General features: G+C 44.2%; 1 protein-coding gene across 1 annotated transcript in view; it reads right to left on the reverse strand.

The window, feature by feature from the left end:
- LOC141103519 (calcium-activated chloride channel regulator 1-like) overlaps nt 1-16,304 on the reverse strand; it is a 117,478-nt gene that overhangs the window by 28,276 nt on the left and 72,898 nt on the right. Inside the window, 1 exon segment of the mRNA XM_073593193.1 lies at nt 2,116-2,337. Within this exon segment, the coding sequence (XP_073449294.1) occupies nt 2,116-2,337 (222 nt within the window).

Here is a 16,304-nt window from a genome sequence, read left to right on the forward strand (position 1 = left end):
AGCCTCGAAACCTTAATGACTTGGAGAGGATCTGCAAAGAGGAGGGGGACAAAATCCCTCCTGATATGTGTGCAAACCTGGTGGCCAACTACAAGAAACAACTGACCTCTGTGATTGCCAACAAGGGTTTTGCCACCAAGTACTAAGTCATGTTTTGCGAGGGGGTCAAATACTTATTTCACTCATTAAAATGCAAATCAATTTATAACTTTTTTGAAACGCGTTTCTGATTTTTTTTTGTTATTCTGTCTCTCACTGTTAAAATAAACCTACCATTAAAATTAAAGACTGATCATTTTTTTGTCAGTGGCCAAACGTACAAAATCAACAGGGGATCAAATACTCACTGTACACAGCAAGATATAGTAACCTTATAAGAGGACCTTAATAAAATAATGGGGTGGGAAACTACATGGCAACTGAGATTTAATGTAAAAAAAATATAATGCACTTGGGGGCTTAGAATGTGAATGCTAGTTACTCACTAGGGGGAAAACTTCTGGGGAATCCAGGATGGAAAAAAATCTGGGGGGGTCCTAGTAGATCACAGACTCAGCAATGGCATGCAATGCCAAGCTGCAGCAAGCAAAGCTAACAAAATATTAACAGGCATAAAAAAGGGAATTTACTTCAGAGATAAAACGATAATCCTACCACAATAAAATATTGGTTCGGCCACATCTGGAGTATGCCGTCAAGTTCTGGTCCCCAACCCTCAGGAGGGAGGTGCAGGAACTGGAGACAGTTCAGAGGAGGGCAACAAAGTTAAAGTGGTTGTTAACCCACTATAATCTGATCATGCCATCCTCTCTGTTATATAACACTATGTGCTCCTGTGCCTGTGCTGCATAAAAAAAAGTCCCATTATACGGTATATCAGAGTGGCTCTCACGTGACTCCTCGGCTCTCTCCTCTCTCCGGCTGACAGCTATAATGGGCAGGCCAAGCACTGCCGCTGATGTCAGCCAGGGAGGAGGGGGAGGAAAGAGGAGAGAGATCTGAGGAGTCACGTGGGCACCGGGAGCGGCTCTTATATACGGTATAATCTGCATCTTTTTTTATACAGCACAGGCACAGGGGCACATAGCGTTATATAACAGAGGGGATGGCATGATCATAGCATGGATTTGATTGCACCAGGTGGGGAGGTTCGTGTAGTGGACAGAGCTGACAGGCAGGGAGGGGGAGGGGGACAGAGGAGGACACAAGAGAAAAGAAAGCAGGGCTGTAGCTGATGGTGGCATGTAAACTGACCATGGTGTCAGGGCTCAGCAGCCATGATCTATCATGGTCAGTTTACAGGAGGGAGGACATAGCCAGGCAGGATCAGCCAGGTTTTTTAGGTGATACAGGGGGCCAAGTTACACAGCACATGCACTGTGCTGTATAACATGCTTTAAGGGAACAGGATCCATTTTTTTTTTTATTTTTTTTAGGTTAACAAACACTTTAATAAGGGGATCGGAGGACCTCAGTTACGAGGAACATATTCTCTCTGCAGAAGAGACGCTGGAAAGGTGATAACATAGCAAGATATAAGTAACTGGTGATTCTGGCTTAAGGAATAAACTATTCAGTCTCAGGGAGTATAAGAAGACACAGGGAAGCGGTTTAACCTTAAACTGCGTAGGGGTTTTTCACTGTCAGGACAGTAAGGATGTGGAATTCACTTTCACAATCGGTGGTGTCAGCGGCAAGTACTGATAGTTTTTAAAAACTCTTGGACGGTTTTCTTAGCAAGAACAGTATACAGGGATGCGGGAAATTATTTTTGACATGAACACACCCAGAGAGGTTGAACTGTATGGACTGGTGTCTTTTTTTCAACCTTACCAACCATGTAACATGTAACTATGTATTCAGAGAATTACAGCAAAGCTACTGTTGTCATTATAATGGCTAAAACATTTAGAACCTTAATGTAAGGTTTATATAAGAATATAAATGATTTGCAACTGATCTGGCATGTGTGTTAAAGGTGACAAAGAGTAGAGTACAAGGAATTTAGAAACAAAAAGTCCTGAAATGTAATTTAAGTTGAGAGTAATTCAAGTTTACTTTCTTTTATACATTGTGATCATATTTCCTTGTTATAAAGTTAAGTAGGAAACGTACCTCTGCTGTGCCTGGGATTGTGAGACGAGTGGACTTGGAGACACTGTCACTTGTAAATTGTCCATTATCATAAACTTTTCCATTAGGATCTGTTAAGCTGATGGTGGGGATCTCACTTTCCCAAGTCACTAAGAAGAAAGTTTCATTCCCCACAGTGTTGTCAATGGTCACTTTGCCTGTCAGGCATTTGAATGCATCAATTGCTGTAGCTGTACTTTCAATCTAACAAACAAAAGAAAACATAATACATACAGTGCCTTGCAAAGGTATAATAAAATTAGAAAAATATATACATAAAACTATTTTTCAGAAATAAAAAAATGATAATTGGCACGTGCATATGTATTCACCCCCTTTGTTATGAAGCCCATAAAAAGCTCTGGTGCAACCAATTACCTTCGGAAGTCACATAATTAGTGAAATGATGTCCACCTGTGTGCAATATAAGTGTCACACGATCTGTCATTACATATACACACCTTTGTGAAAGGCCCCAGAGGCTGCAACACCTAAGGAAGAGGCACCACTAACTAAACACTGCCATGAAGACCAAGATGTGGCAAGCTCATAGAGACTTATCCAAAGGGACTTGGAGCTGTGATAGCCGCAAAAGGTGGCTCTACAAAGTAACAAAGTTTTGACTTTAGGGGGTGAATAGTTATGCACATTGACTTTTCTGTTATTTTGTCCTATTTGTTGTTTGCTTCACAATAATAAAAAAAACACATCTTCAAAGATATGGGCATGTTCTGTAAATTAAATGATGCAAATCCTCAAACAATCCATGTTAATTCCAGGTTGTGAGGCAACAAAATACAAAAAATGCCAAGGGGGGTGAATACTTTTGCCAGGCACTGTGGATGTTAGAATTCTGTTTTATATGTATAAATAAAATAAAAAAAAACTTCCTGTCTGAACTTTTAAAAATGTGCATTTGCGTAATTCCAGTGCCCCATATATTTGTGTGACTTAAATAACCACTGTATAGTCACTGTTTGTACACCTATTTTCAGATTTAGAGCAGGGGTCTCCAAACGCTCTAAACAAAGGGCCAGTTTACTGTCATTCAGACTTTAAGGATGCCGGACTGTGGCCATGGGGTGTTAAAATGTTTCTCGCGTCAGTGGGACCAAACAAAGCATCTTTGGCATTGGGAGTCAGTGTGATGATTAGTACCTTATTATTGGTGTCAGTACAAGAATAGTGCCCCATCTTTGGTGTCAGTAAGAGAAATAGTGCCCCATCATTGGTATCAGTGCAAGAACAGTGCCCCATCATTGGTGTCAGTGGGAAGAATAGTGCCCCATCATTGATGTCAGTAACAATAATTATTCCCCATTGCCAGTGGGAGGAATAGTGTCTTGCATCAGTGAAAGGAAAAGTGCCCCAAGGGCTGGATAAAGGCAAGCAAAGGGCTGCGTCTGGCCCTCAGGCCACAATTTGGGGGCCACTGATTTAGAGGGTAAGGTAAGCCTCTGTCAGATTTTTAGTGCTTTCTGGGTCTCCTATGTGGAAAATTGCGTAACTACGGAAAATATTCAGACCCCCTTACATTTTTCACTCTTTGTTATATTTCAGCCATTTGCTAAAATCATTTAAGTTCATTTTTTTCCTCATTAATGTACACACAGCACCCCATATTGACAGAAAAACACAGAATTGTTGACAGTTTTGCAGATTTATTAAAAAAGAAAAACTGAAATATCACATGGTCCTAAGTATTCAGACCCTTTGCTGTGACACTCGTATATTCAACTCAGGTGCTGTCCATTTCTTCTGATCATCCTTGAGTTGGTTCTACACCTTCATTTGAGTCCAGCTGTGTTTGATTATACTGATTGGACTTGATTAGGAAAGCCACACACCTGTCTATATAAGACCTTACAGCTCACAGTGCATGTCAGAGCAAATGAGAATCAAGAGGTCAAAGGAACAGCCTGAAGAGCTCAGAGACAGAATTGTGGCAAGGCACAGATCTGGCCAAGGTTACAAAAAAAATTCTGCTGCACTTAAGGTTCCTAAGAGCACAGTGGCCTCCATAATCCTTAAATGGAAGACGTTTGGGACGACCAGAACCCTTCCTAGAGCTGGCCGTCTGGCCAAACTGAGCTATCGGGGAGAAGAGTGTGGCCCGACGGAAGCCTCTCCTCAGTGCAAGACACATGAAAGCCCGCATGGAGTTTGCTAAAAAAACACCTGAAGGACTCCAAGATGGTGAGAAATAAGATTCTTTGGTCTGATGAGACCAAGATAGAACTTTTTGGCCTTAATTCTAAGCGGTATGTGTGGAGAAAACCAGGCACTGCTCATCACCCGTCCAATACAGTCCCAACAGTGAAGCATGGTGGTGGCAGCATCATGTGGGGGTGTTTTTCAGCTGCAGGGACAGGTTGCAATTGAGGGAAAGATGAATGCGGCCAAGTACAGAGATATCCTGGACGAAAACCTTCTCCAGAGTGCTTAGGACCTCAGACTGGGTCAAAGGTTTACCTTCCAACAAGACAATGACCCTAAGCACGGATCTGCAAGGAGGAATGGCAGAGGATCCCCAAATCCAGGTGTGAAAAACTTGTTGCATCTTTCCCAAAAAGACGCATGGCTGTATTAGATCAAAAGGGTGCTTCTACTAAATACTGAGCAAAGGGTCTAAATACTTAGGACCAAATGATATTTCAGTTTTTCGTTTTTAATAAATCTGCAAAAATGTCAACAATTCTGTGATGTTTTGTCAATATGGGGTGCTGTGTGTACATTAATGAGGTAAAAGATTAACTTAAATGATTTTAACAAATGGCTGCAATATAACAAAGAGTCAAAAATGTAAGAGGGTCTGAATACTTTCCATCCCCATCCACATCCTACACATGCTTTTGCCCTTTGCATAGATTTTTGGATGTGATGCCCCATTACTCAATATTTTGGTACATTCATTTGGATATTATATTGTGTATATATATATATATATATATATATATATATATATATATATATATATATAGAGTCAGGTCCATACATATTGGAACATCGACACAATTCTAATCTTTTTGGTTCTATACACCACCACAATGGATTTGAAATGAAACGAACAAGATGTGCTTTAACTGCAGACTTTCAGCTTTAATTTGAGGGTATTTACATCCAAATTAGGTGTAGGAATTACAACAGTTTGTAGATGTGCCTCCCACTTTTTAAGGCACCAAAAGTAATGGGACAGATTAACAATCATCCATCAAACTTTCACTTTTTAATACTTGGTTGCAAATCCTTTGCAGTCAATTACAGCCTGAATAACAAAAAGGAGATCCTAGTGCTGAAGTACCTAATATACAGGGTGACTCTGTAGGTACTTAATAGTCACTTGTGCCAACGTCCCCGATAATATATTTTAGGAGTGTCAAAAAACTAAAAAATGGGACTTTTAAGGCACAACTGTAATGGACTACAAAAGATATATAAAAAAGTTGAATTTTATTTATTACATACAAAGAACATGGGGAATAGACATGGACATTTAAAAACACATCAGATATAGACATACAACATATGTAGTAACACCATTGAGGATCCTATCCTGCAGTCTCGTAAGTAATTCTAATACTCATAACAGTTCAATAAATTCCAAAAAAGGAAAAGTTAGACTTCCCCTAGAGAGTTAGGGATTGAAGGAGCACTGCAGGTCTGGTATTCCTAAGTGGTGTATTCTCCAATTGCTCTACATGTTTCACGTTGACAAAGAACGCTTCTTCAGGAGCTAGAGGTTCTATTAAAAAATACATGCAAACACAGAAAGACATATATCAAAATCACAAAAAAGTTTTGGGTTGTTCTCAGTAAATATACTGTAAAAAACTGTGAAGAAAAACAGTGCAAATAACCACTTTATTAGAAAAGATAAGAAAATCCGATCCCTAGTGGCGAGGCATGGCATGTGCCCTATAAAAGATTAAGGTCTCAGATGGAAGGGCAGCACAGACCAACGGTCCCGGACAAGCCCATACAGAGGGAGTCTACAAAAACATTAAATATCATAATTAGAATTAGTGATTTAAAGTCGGGCTGATGGGTATATAAATGAATAAAAGGTGGCAAATAAGGGGTGAAAAAAAAAAAAAGGGGGGGGGAAGGGGGGATGCAAAGAGAGTGACTGGATTAGCAGAATTTATAAACAAAAAATAGCTTACCGATCCACAAAGATGGGTTTAGTCAGTGGATCGCTGAGAACGATCAAAAATGGAGGTGTCTCTAAAAAAGATCCAACTGGCAGCAGACAGAGACCGGGGCATCCGAGATAAATGTAACATCAAATGATTGTAGGCACCCCTTTTTTTTCACCCCTTATTTGCCACCTTTTATTCATTTATATACCCATCAGCCCGACTTTAAATCACTAATTCTAATTATGATATTTAATGTTTTTGTAGACTCCCTCTTACAGTATATTTACTGAGAACAACCCAAAACTTTTTTGTGATTTTGATATATGTCTTTCTGTGTTTGCATGTATTTTTTAATAGAACCTCTAGCTCCTGAAGAAGCGTTCTTTGTCAACGTGAAACATGTAGAGCAATTGGAGAATACACCACTTTGGAATACCAGACCTGCAGTGCTCCTTCAATCCCTAACTCTCTAGGGGAAGTCTACCTTTTCCTTTTTTGGAATTTATTGAACTGTTATGAGTATTAGAATTACTTACGAGACTGCAGGACAGGATCCTCAATGGTGTTACTACATATGTTGTATGTCTATATCTGATGTGTTTTTAAATGTCCATGTCTATTCCCCATGTTCTTTGTATGTAATAAATAAAATTCAACTTTTTTATATATCTTTTGTAGTCCATTACAGTTGTACCTTAAAAGTCCCATTTTTTAGTTTTTTGACACTCCTAAATTACAGCCTGAAGTCTGGAACACATAGACATCACCAGATGCTGGGTTTCATCCCTGGTGATGCTCTGCCAGGCCTCTACTGCAACTGTCTTCAGTTCCTGCTTGTTCGTAGGGCATTTTCCCTTCAGTTTTGTCTTCAGCAAGTGAAATGCATGCTCAATCGGACTCAGGTCAGGTGATTGACTTGGCCATTGTATAACATTCCACTTCTTTCCCTTAAAAAACTCTTTGGTTGCTTTCGCAGTATGCTTCGGGTCATTGTCCATCTGCACTGTGAAGCGCCGTCCAATGAGTTCTGAAGCATTTTGCTGAATATGAGCAGATAATATTGCCCGAAACACTTCAGAATTCATCCTGCTGCTTTTGTCAGCAGTCACATCATCAATAAATACAAGAAAACCAGTTCCATTGGCAGCCATACATGCCCACGCCATGACACTACCACCACCATGCTTCACTGATGAGATGATATGCTTTGGATCATGAGCAGTTCCTTTCCTTCTCCATACTCTTCTCTTCCCATCACTCTGGTACAAGTTGATCTTGGTCTCATCTGTCCATAGGATGTTGTTCCAGAACTGTGAAGGCTTTTTTAGATGTTGTTTGGCAAACTCTAATCTGACCTTCCTGTTTTTGAGGCTCACTAATTGTTTACATCTTATGGTGAACCCTCTGTTATCACTCTGGTGAAGTCTTCTCTTGATTGTTGACTTTGACACACATACACCTACCTCCTGGAAAGTGTTCTTGATCTGGCCAACTGTTGTGAAGGGTGTTTTCTTCACCAGGGAAAGAAATCTTTGGTTATCCACCACAGTTGTTTTCCGTGGTCTTCCTGGTCTTTTGGTGTTGCTGAGCTCACCGGTGCATTCTCTCTTTTTAAGGATGTTCCAAACAGTTGATTTGGCCACACCTAATGTTTTTGCTATCTCTCTGATGGGTTTGTTTTGTTTTTTCAGCCTAATGCTGGCTTGCTTCACTGATAGTGACAGCTCTATGGATCTCATATTGAGAGTTGACATAAACAGATTCCAAATGCAAATAGCACACTTGAAATTAACTCTGGACCTTTTATCTGCTCATTGTAAATGGGATAATGAGGGAATAACACACACCTGGCCATGGAACAGCTGAGCAGCCAATTGTCCCATAAAAAGTGGGAGGCACATATACGAACTGTTGTAATTCCTACACTGTTCACCTGATTTGGATGTAAATACCCTCAAATTAAAGCTGAAAGTCTGCAGTTAAAGCACATCTTGTTCGTTTCATTTCAAATCCATTGTGGTGGTGTATAGAGCCAAAAAAATTAGAATCGTGTTGATATCCCAATATTTATGGACCTGACTGTATATATATATATATATATATATATATATATATATATATATATATATATATATTTTTTTTTTTTTTTTACAGTATATATAAACTTGCTTACCATACATTGGAAGAAGCAAAGTTTCGGAGTAGCTGCGCCTACATCTAAGTATTATGGAGTGACTTATTTAGGTTCGATTCCAGTTACCACCTGTGTTCACAGGTATGAAACAGTGTCCACTGTCAGTGGTACTGAAAGTGAGGAAAAATACACAGACAGCACTAAAAACCTTACAAAAGTTTCCAACACTTATTCACTTTCTAGCTTTGACTGGAGATCCACTTTAAAGTGGAACTAAACCCATTGATTTAACAGTTTACCAAAACAGTTACATTCAAGGCATATCATGAATGATAACTGTCACAGTTGCTTGTACTCCCAACCAAACTGTCAAGCCATTAAAAGGCAGGTATCATAGCCATTTATTGCATAGCTAGGATGGCAGCTTTCTTGGTTGTAAAGGATGGGAGGGTTTAGTTCCACTTTTAACAATAAAAATAACATGAGAATAAACCTACTCCCATAGACATCATACTAGATTTCAGTTATGTGTTTCTGTCTCTTGTAACCTGGGGACAAGTAGCAGGTACAAAGCTCCCTGGGATGAGCAGTCTTTCAGGCACAGATACCAAATCCAGTGAAGTAGTGACAAACAGTGCGGTGTTTTTTTTTGCGATATATACAAGTCTATATACAGGTGCTGTACAGTGTTCCAAAAACAAATAGGAACGAAAATAGCCAAACAAAAACTTAGCCATGTGTCGGCACTAACTATACAATATTTACAGATCCTAACTACCAGGCTGAGCAAACCTACAGCTTGTCAGCTTCCACATACACAGCTTAATAGCTTTAACCAACCTTTTGCTCTCCTAGACAGATGTTGTCTGAGGTTCCCAGGCCAAGAGCCCTGGCTGTCTGTCTCAGGTGAGTTTAAATTAGCCTGGGGGAGAGGACCAAGACCCAAACTGAATCATGGATCAGAGATCCCTGAACGTGTATGAGAGGAGCCTGGGAGACGTATAAACCCCCGAACAGGACTTTTCCCGGCTCTTTCTGGGGCGCTCTGCTACATATCCCCCCTTCTTGTTTCAACCCCAGGGTTGGAACACCTGTGGCCCAACAGGAGTGAATACGGGACAGGGCATCTACATTACCCATCTCAACACCTGGCCTGTGTTTTACAGTGAAGGAATAATCCTGTAGAGCCAGAAACCACCGGTTCACCCGTCTACTAGTCTCCTTCTTTTGGGCCCTCTATTTCAGGGGAGCATGGTCAGTTATTAAATCAAACTGGCGCCCTAACAAATAGTACCTTAGCGTGTCTATGGCCAACTTTATGGCTAAACATTCCTTTTCAATGACTGCATACGTTTTTCTCATGTTCATTGAGCTTTCTGCTTAGGAACAGGGTGTTCTTCCCCATTGTGTACCTACTGGCTGTGCACAAAGAGCCTTCTTCAGGACTTGGAAAGATTCCTCTGCTACTGGGGACCATTTCACCATTACAGAGTCTTTCCCTTATGTAAGATCTGTCAGTGGGGCAGCGATAGTTGCAAAATTCGGGATAAACCTTCTATAATACCCCTCAATCCCAAGAAAGGCCCTGACCTGCTTCTTGTTTGCAGGCTGTGGCCACTCCTGGATGGCTTCTATTTTATTCACTTGTGGTTTAATGACTCCACGGCCATTAGTGTAGCCCAAATACCTGGCTTCCTCTAAACCAATGCCACATTTTTTTGGATTTGCCATAAGGCCCTGACCTGATTCTTGTTTGCAGGCCATGGTCACTCCTGGACGGCTTCTATTTTATTCACTTGTGGTTTAATGACTCCACGGCCATTAGTGTAGCCCAAATACCTGGCTTCCTGTAAACCAATGCCACATTTTTTTGGATTTGCCGTAAGGCCCTGACCTAATTCTTGTTTGCAGGCCATGGCCACTCCTGGATGGCTTCTATTTTATTCACTTGTGGTTTAATGACTCCACGGCCATTAGTGTAGCCCAAATACCTGGCTTCCTCTAAACAATGCCACATTTTTTTTAATTCACCGTATAACCTTTTTTGAAGCGGGAATCAAAGACAGCCTGGACACAAGGCAAGTGAGACTCCCAGTCAGTGCTATTTAAAACTATATCATTCAGATAGGCTGTGCATACTGTCGGGGAGGTCTTAGGGTCCTATCCATGGCCCTCTGAAATGTTGTGGGGGCATTTTGCAACCCAAAAGGCATTTTCTTATACTGAAACAAACCCTCCATGGTCACACAGTCTTCTCTTTGGCGCTACCAGTCAGGGGTATTTGCCAATAACCTTTTGTCAGGTCCAAAGTGGTCAGATAGCGGGCCTTGCCAAGTCTGTCTAAGTTTGTCCACCCTGGGCATTGGGTATGTGTCAAAGTTTGTCACTGCATTAAGCTCCCTGAAGTCTTTACAGAACCTCCAAGTGCCATCCTGTTTTGGGACTAACACGATGGGGCTAGACTAGTCACTATTGGATTCCTCAATGACATCTAGCTCCAACATTCTTTTAACTTCATCACTGATGTCCTTTCTTCTAGCTTCGTAAACGGTTTGAGCTAGACATGGACCCCAGGTTCAGTAACAATATCATGCTGAACTGCTGAAGTTGTGCCAGGTAACTCTGAAAATTTCTCTCTATTCCTTATCAGGAACTCTATAGCTTCCTGTTTTTGAGAATATGACAGGGTGTCTAGAATCATGACCTCAGGGATCAGAAGGGACTCAGTGCCCTTAGGCATTGCTGGGAGGGACCTTGCAGTTAATGCCAGTCTATCCTTTCAGGGCTTTAACAGGTTTACGTGGTAAATCTGTTCAGGCTTCCCTTTACCTGGTTGATATACTTTGTAATTGACCTCCCCAACTCTTTCAATTACTTCTAAGGGACCCTGCCACTTAGCCAGGAACTTGCTCTCAACAGTGGGAACTAACACCAGGAGAGAAAACATGGAGTTGGGCCCCCCTGTTGTATATTCTCTGTTGGGCTGCTTGGGTCTGCAGTAAGTGTTCTTTTACCATTGGCATGAATGCTGCAATCCTGTCCTGCATTTGAGCAATATGCTCAATGACACCTTTGTGGGGTGTCTGCTCCCCCTCCCAGGTTTCCTTGGCTATGTCTAAGAGTCCCCGAGGGAGTCTCCCATAAAGCAACTGAAATGGAGAGTGCCCCGTATTGGACTGGGGTACCTCCTTGATGGCAAACATCAATTATGGAATCAAGAAGTCCCAGCTTTTACCAACCTTTTTTAACTTGCTCTTTAATGTTTTATTGAAGCGTTCCACCAAGCCATCAGTTTGAGGGTGGTACACGGAGGTTCGCAAATGTGTCACCCTAAATAACTTGCACAACTCCCTAGTTACTCGTGACATAAATGGGGTGCCCTGATCTGTAAGGACTTCCTTAGGGATCCCAACCCGACTGAACACCACGAACAGCTCAATGTTCTTAGCAGATGCAGTGCATAAGGGAACTGCCTCTGGGTAAGGGGTAGCATGATCCATGATTACAAGAATATGCTGATGACCCCGGGCAGACTTAGGGAGTGGACCCACCAGGTTCATGGTGATCCTCTCAAAGGGCACTTCAAGAATGGGTAAGGGCACTAAAGGGCTTCAGAAGTGGGGTAGTGGGGCTGGAATTTGACACACAGGACAGGATTGACAATAATTCTTAATATTTTTCTGTATACTTAGCCAGTAAAACCTGCGCAACACTCTTTCTGTGGTTTTCTCAACCCCTAAATGACCTCCTTGCAAGTGCCCATGGGCAAGTTCCAACACCACCTGTCTGTATGGCTTAGGGACCACCAACTGTTCAACAATTTTATCATTCTTTTTACATACATGATACAGTAAATCCTCATTGCTGCTGAATAAGGAAAACAGGGCCCGTCCCCTGGTTCAACGGGTACATCATTAATCACTACTACATTTTCCCAGGCCCTGGCAAGGGTAGGGTCTTTTCTCTGCTCGGTATCAAAGTTTTCCTTGTGCACATTAAGGTCAGCAAACTCTAACGTAGCCTCAGAGTCAGCAGACGGCTGTCCACCTTCACTGGTTGTGGGGACTTCCCCAGGCTCCTTCAGTTCCACCGCCATAACCGAGAAGGGAAAACCTGGAGAACCCTGAGACAAGTCCCCTGAACCCACATTGTTGGTGTTGGCCAGGAGTTCTGGATCTGCCACTGAGTCAGTTACTGTGACCGAGCTGGGACGATCCCACAGTTCCCAAAACTTACGAAAGTCCCTACCAATGATGGCCTTGTGTACCAAGTGGGGCACAAGTCCGACCGGATGGGTCACCATACCTAAGTCAGTTTTAAAGTTAACAGTGACTATAGGATACTCTCGGGTATCCCCATGTACACAGATCACAGCAAAGTTTTTAGCATGAAAATTCAAAGTTTCAACCATCTCAGCTTTAACCAAAGTCACTAGACTTCCAGAGTCCAGCAAAGCCATAATAGGCTCATCATTCACAGTCATTTGGGACACATGTTTTCTTACACTTGGCACTGCATGAAACAGTAGCAAACATAAACTGCCTTCTATAAGATACAGGAAAAAAGAAAAGCCTGGAGCAACAGCATGCAATGCTGTAGGCAAAGGGCGACCATGACAGTGGGAACAGGGTAAGGGTTAATGATAGAGGGTTATAGTGGAGCCGAGGGGGAGGGAGAATTAGGGGAGGGGACAGTTAAAAGGGCTTCCCGCTCTGGGAGGGGCAGCAGAAGATTTTGGAAAGTTCAGGGAGCAGGTCAGTGCCACACCATGTCAGATTTAGAAGGGCTCATGGCCCAGTTAAGGGAGGAAGCGGCGGTGCGGGGGGCGGAATGGCTGCAGGAGACAATCTCGGCAGCGATCCGGGTTCCCAACGCGCTGGCTAGTGAGGGAGAGAGAGGCAGTAACAGAGTGCGCCGCTCCCGACCGCCTGAGCGGTTCTCACCCGACAGAGTTGCTTATCCACAGCGGCACCCGGGTAACATGATGGCCAGTGTACAGGGGGGCCCACCAGCAAAACGATCGGCGGGAAGAGAGCGGGTCAGCGGGTGGGCGGCCCCAACAGGACAGGAGAGGAGCCCAGCAGGAGGACGGACAGGAGAGAGGCCCAATAGCGGTAGACGAGCGGGGAGTGCGAGCCCCGCCCCCAGGAAGACGGCGGGGAGCTCCGCCATCGCGGCCACTGCAACGCCTGTAGGTGTCCCTGGGCCTTCCATCGCTTCGGCAAGGGACAGGCAGAGTAGAGGGAGGAACAGGACTGGCTTACTAACAACCAGAGCGGAGGCCGGCAGGACTGCGGTAGCCCACACCGGTCCTGGGAAGGCTGTCCAGAAATCCACAGGAGGATTCGCTGCGCGGAGGAAGGGAAGGATGGCGTATAGTGCGGCAGCCGCGGTCACTATCCCGGGCGGGCCAGCATCGGATGAGGGGGAAGAATCGGGTCGGAGCGGGAGAGAAGAGATGTCCGGATCGGAAGAAGAGACGGCCCAGCTGCCCGGGAGGATGGGGCCAGGAGAAAACAGACGGTCGGCTGATGGGGCGACACCTATGCAGCCCGGTGAGTTACCACAAGTTATTGACAATGCTAGTTTAAATAATGTAACAGTAGCAGGAGAAGGGGCTGGAGGGTTGGGAGAAAGTAGGGTAAGAACCGACATGGGGGGAGGAGCTCCGGGGTTTTTGGGTTTTTTAACAGGAATTAAGGAGCTAGTGCAGAGGTTGGAGGCTGCTGAGAAGCCGGCAGGGGGCCCGATAGCCGCATGGGTGCAGCAGTCTGGGAAGGAATTGGATAACTCAGGGCGGGGGGCCGCCACAACTTCAGTTACAGCTGAGGTCACGTTGCCAGCGCAGGAGGCCGTGGCGAGTGCAGCGGCGCAGGGGAAGGACAAAGCGGCGCCGTCAGGGGAGGCTGCGGGGAGAAAAGATATCATTAGGCTGGCGGACGCAGCTCGCTGTGAAGTGTATGTGTGTTACGAAGGACCATTAGGAGCTCACCTGAAACAGGAGGTTCGGGAAAAATTATGGAAGGGTGAGTATGTAGAAATATTTTCATTACTGCCCTTGGAAAAGTTCAACCTTGATAGAGTCAAGCCTGATGATTCCAAGAAGGAGGATGAGGAGAAGAGGAGGTATAGGCTGATACCTAGGACATTTACGAATTGGTTGCAAGCATTTGCAATTATGGCTAGCGTGATAGGAGAGAAACAGCCGGAACACTGTTCGGCGCTTTTTTGCTATCAGGACGCGATAGGGGAAGCGCATAGAGTGTATGGGGGTACGGCATGGTTGAGGTACGATGAACAGTTCAGGCAGCGGAGAGCAGTACGCCCGGAATTACGTTGGGACCATAAAGACATCAGTCTGTGGATGCGTTTGATGACGACGGCGAGGGCACCGAATCCGTTTTTTCAGGGGGGAGCCGGTGGACCGTCAACCCAGGGACATCCGGCTGGAAACAAAAAAGGGGTCTGTTGGCAGTATAACTCAGGGGTCTGCAGGTTCGGAGGATCATGTAAGTTTAAACACGAATGCTCCGGCTGCGGGGGAACACATCCGTCATCCAGGTGTTTTAAGCAGGGAAAAGGTCGTCATGGAGAAGCTGGGAACAAAAGGGAGGACTCCGGTGATGGTGGAAAGGATGCGACCGTTTCTCGGTAAGTACCCCGACAAACAAGCAGCTTGGCTATTAGAAGAAGGTTTTACGGTAGGATTTAGGATTCCATGCAATTTATCAGCTGTCCCCCCAGTGCCCAAAAATTTAAAGTCAGCCTTGCAACATCCGGAAGTTGTTTCGGAAAAATTGCAGAAGGAGGTTGCATTGGGTAGAATGAGCGGACCTTTTCCAGTGGCGCCAGTGGCGGATTTGGTGGTGTCACCTTTAGGTGTGGTGCCCAAAAAAGAGCCCAATAAATTCAGGCTCATTCACCACTTATCCTTCCCGAAAGGGGGATCCGTGAATGATGCCATTGACCAAGAAGCGTGCTCAGTGACGTATACGTCGTTTGATGCCGCCGTAAGGTGGGTGCGCCACTATGGAAAAGGGGCATTGATGGCAAAGGCAGATGTGGAATCAGCTTTTCGACTGCTGCCAGTGCACCCCGAGAGCTTTCGGCTGCTGGGGTGTCATTGGAATGGTGGATTCTACGTTGATCAATGCCTACCGATGGGTTGTTCGGTATCGTGTGCGCTGTTCGAACAATTCAGCTCCTTCGTAGAGTGGGTAGTAAGGGATGTATCCGGAGTGAATTCGCTAATTCACTACCTGGATGATTTTTTATGCATTGGCCCGGCTGATTCTAGAGTCTGTGCAGTGCTACTAGCGTCATTGCAGCACATAGCAGAAAGATTTGGCATTCCATTGGCAGCTGAAAAGACGGAGGGACCCTGCTCGGTCATCACGTTCTTGGGTATTGTATTAGATTCGGATGCGATGGAATGCAGATTACCGGAGGAGAAATTGGAAGATTTGAGGAGGGAAGTGGCAGGTTTGATAGGTCTAAAAAAGGTACAACTGCGAAGGTTACAATCGGTTTTGGGCAAACTGAATTTTGCTTGCCGCATACTACCGATGGGGAGAGTGTTTAGTCGCCGGCTGGCGGCCAGCACGAGTGGGATCAAATCCCCAAAACATTTTGTACGTTTAGTAAAAACACATAGGGAGGATCTCAGGGTTTGGAATACCTTTCTGGAATCCTTTAACGGTAGGGCAATGTGGATGTCGGGTCCAGTCAGTAACTTTGACTTGGAACTATTCACCGATGCCGCTGGATCAACAGGTTTTGGGGCGTTCTTTCAAGGGCAATGGAGCGCAGGTCCATGGCCTCAATCGTGGGTAAAAGAAGGCTTCACGAAGAATCTGGTTTTGCTGGAACTGTTTCCAGTGGTGCTGGCGGTGGAGTTA

Source organism: Aquarana catesbeiana, linkage group LG07 (assembly GCF_042186555.1).
Source record: "Aquarana catesbeiana isolate 2022-GZ linkage group LG07, ASM4218655v1, whole genome shotgun sequence".
NCBI classification, from domain to species: Eukaryota; Metazoa; Chordata; class Amphibia; order Anura; family Ranidae; genus Aquarana; species Aquarana catesbeiana.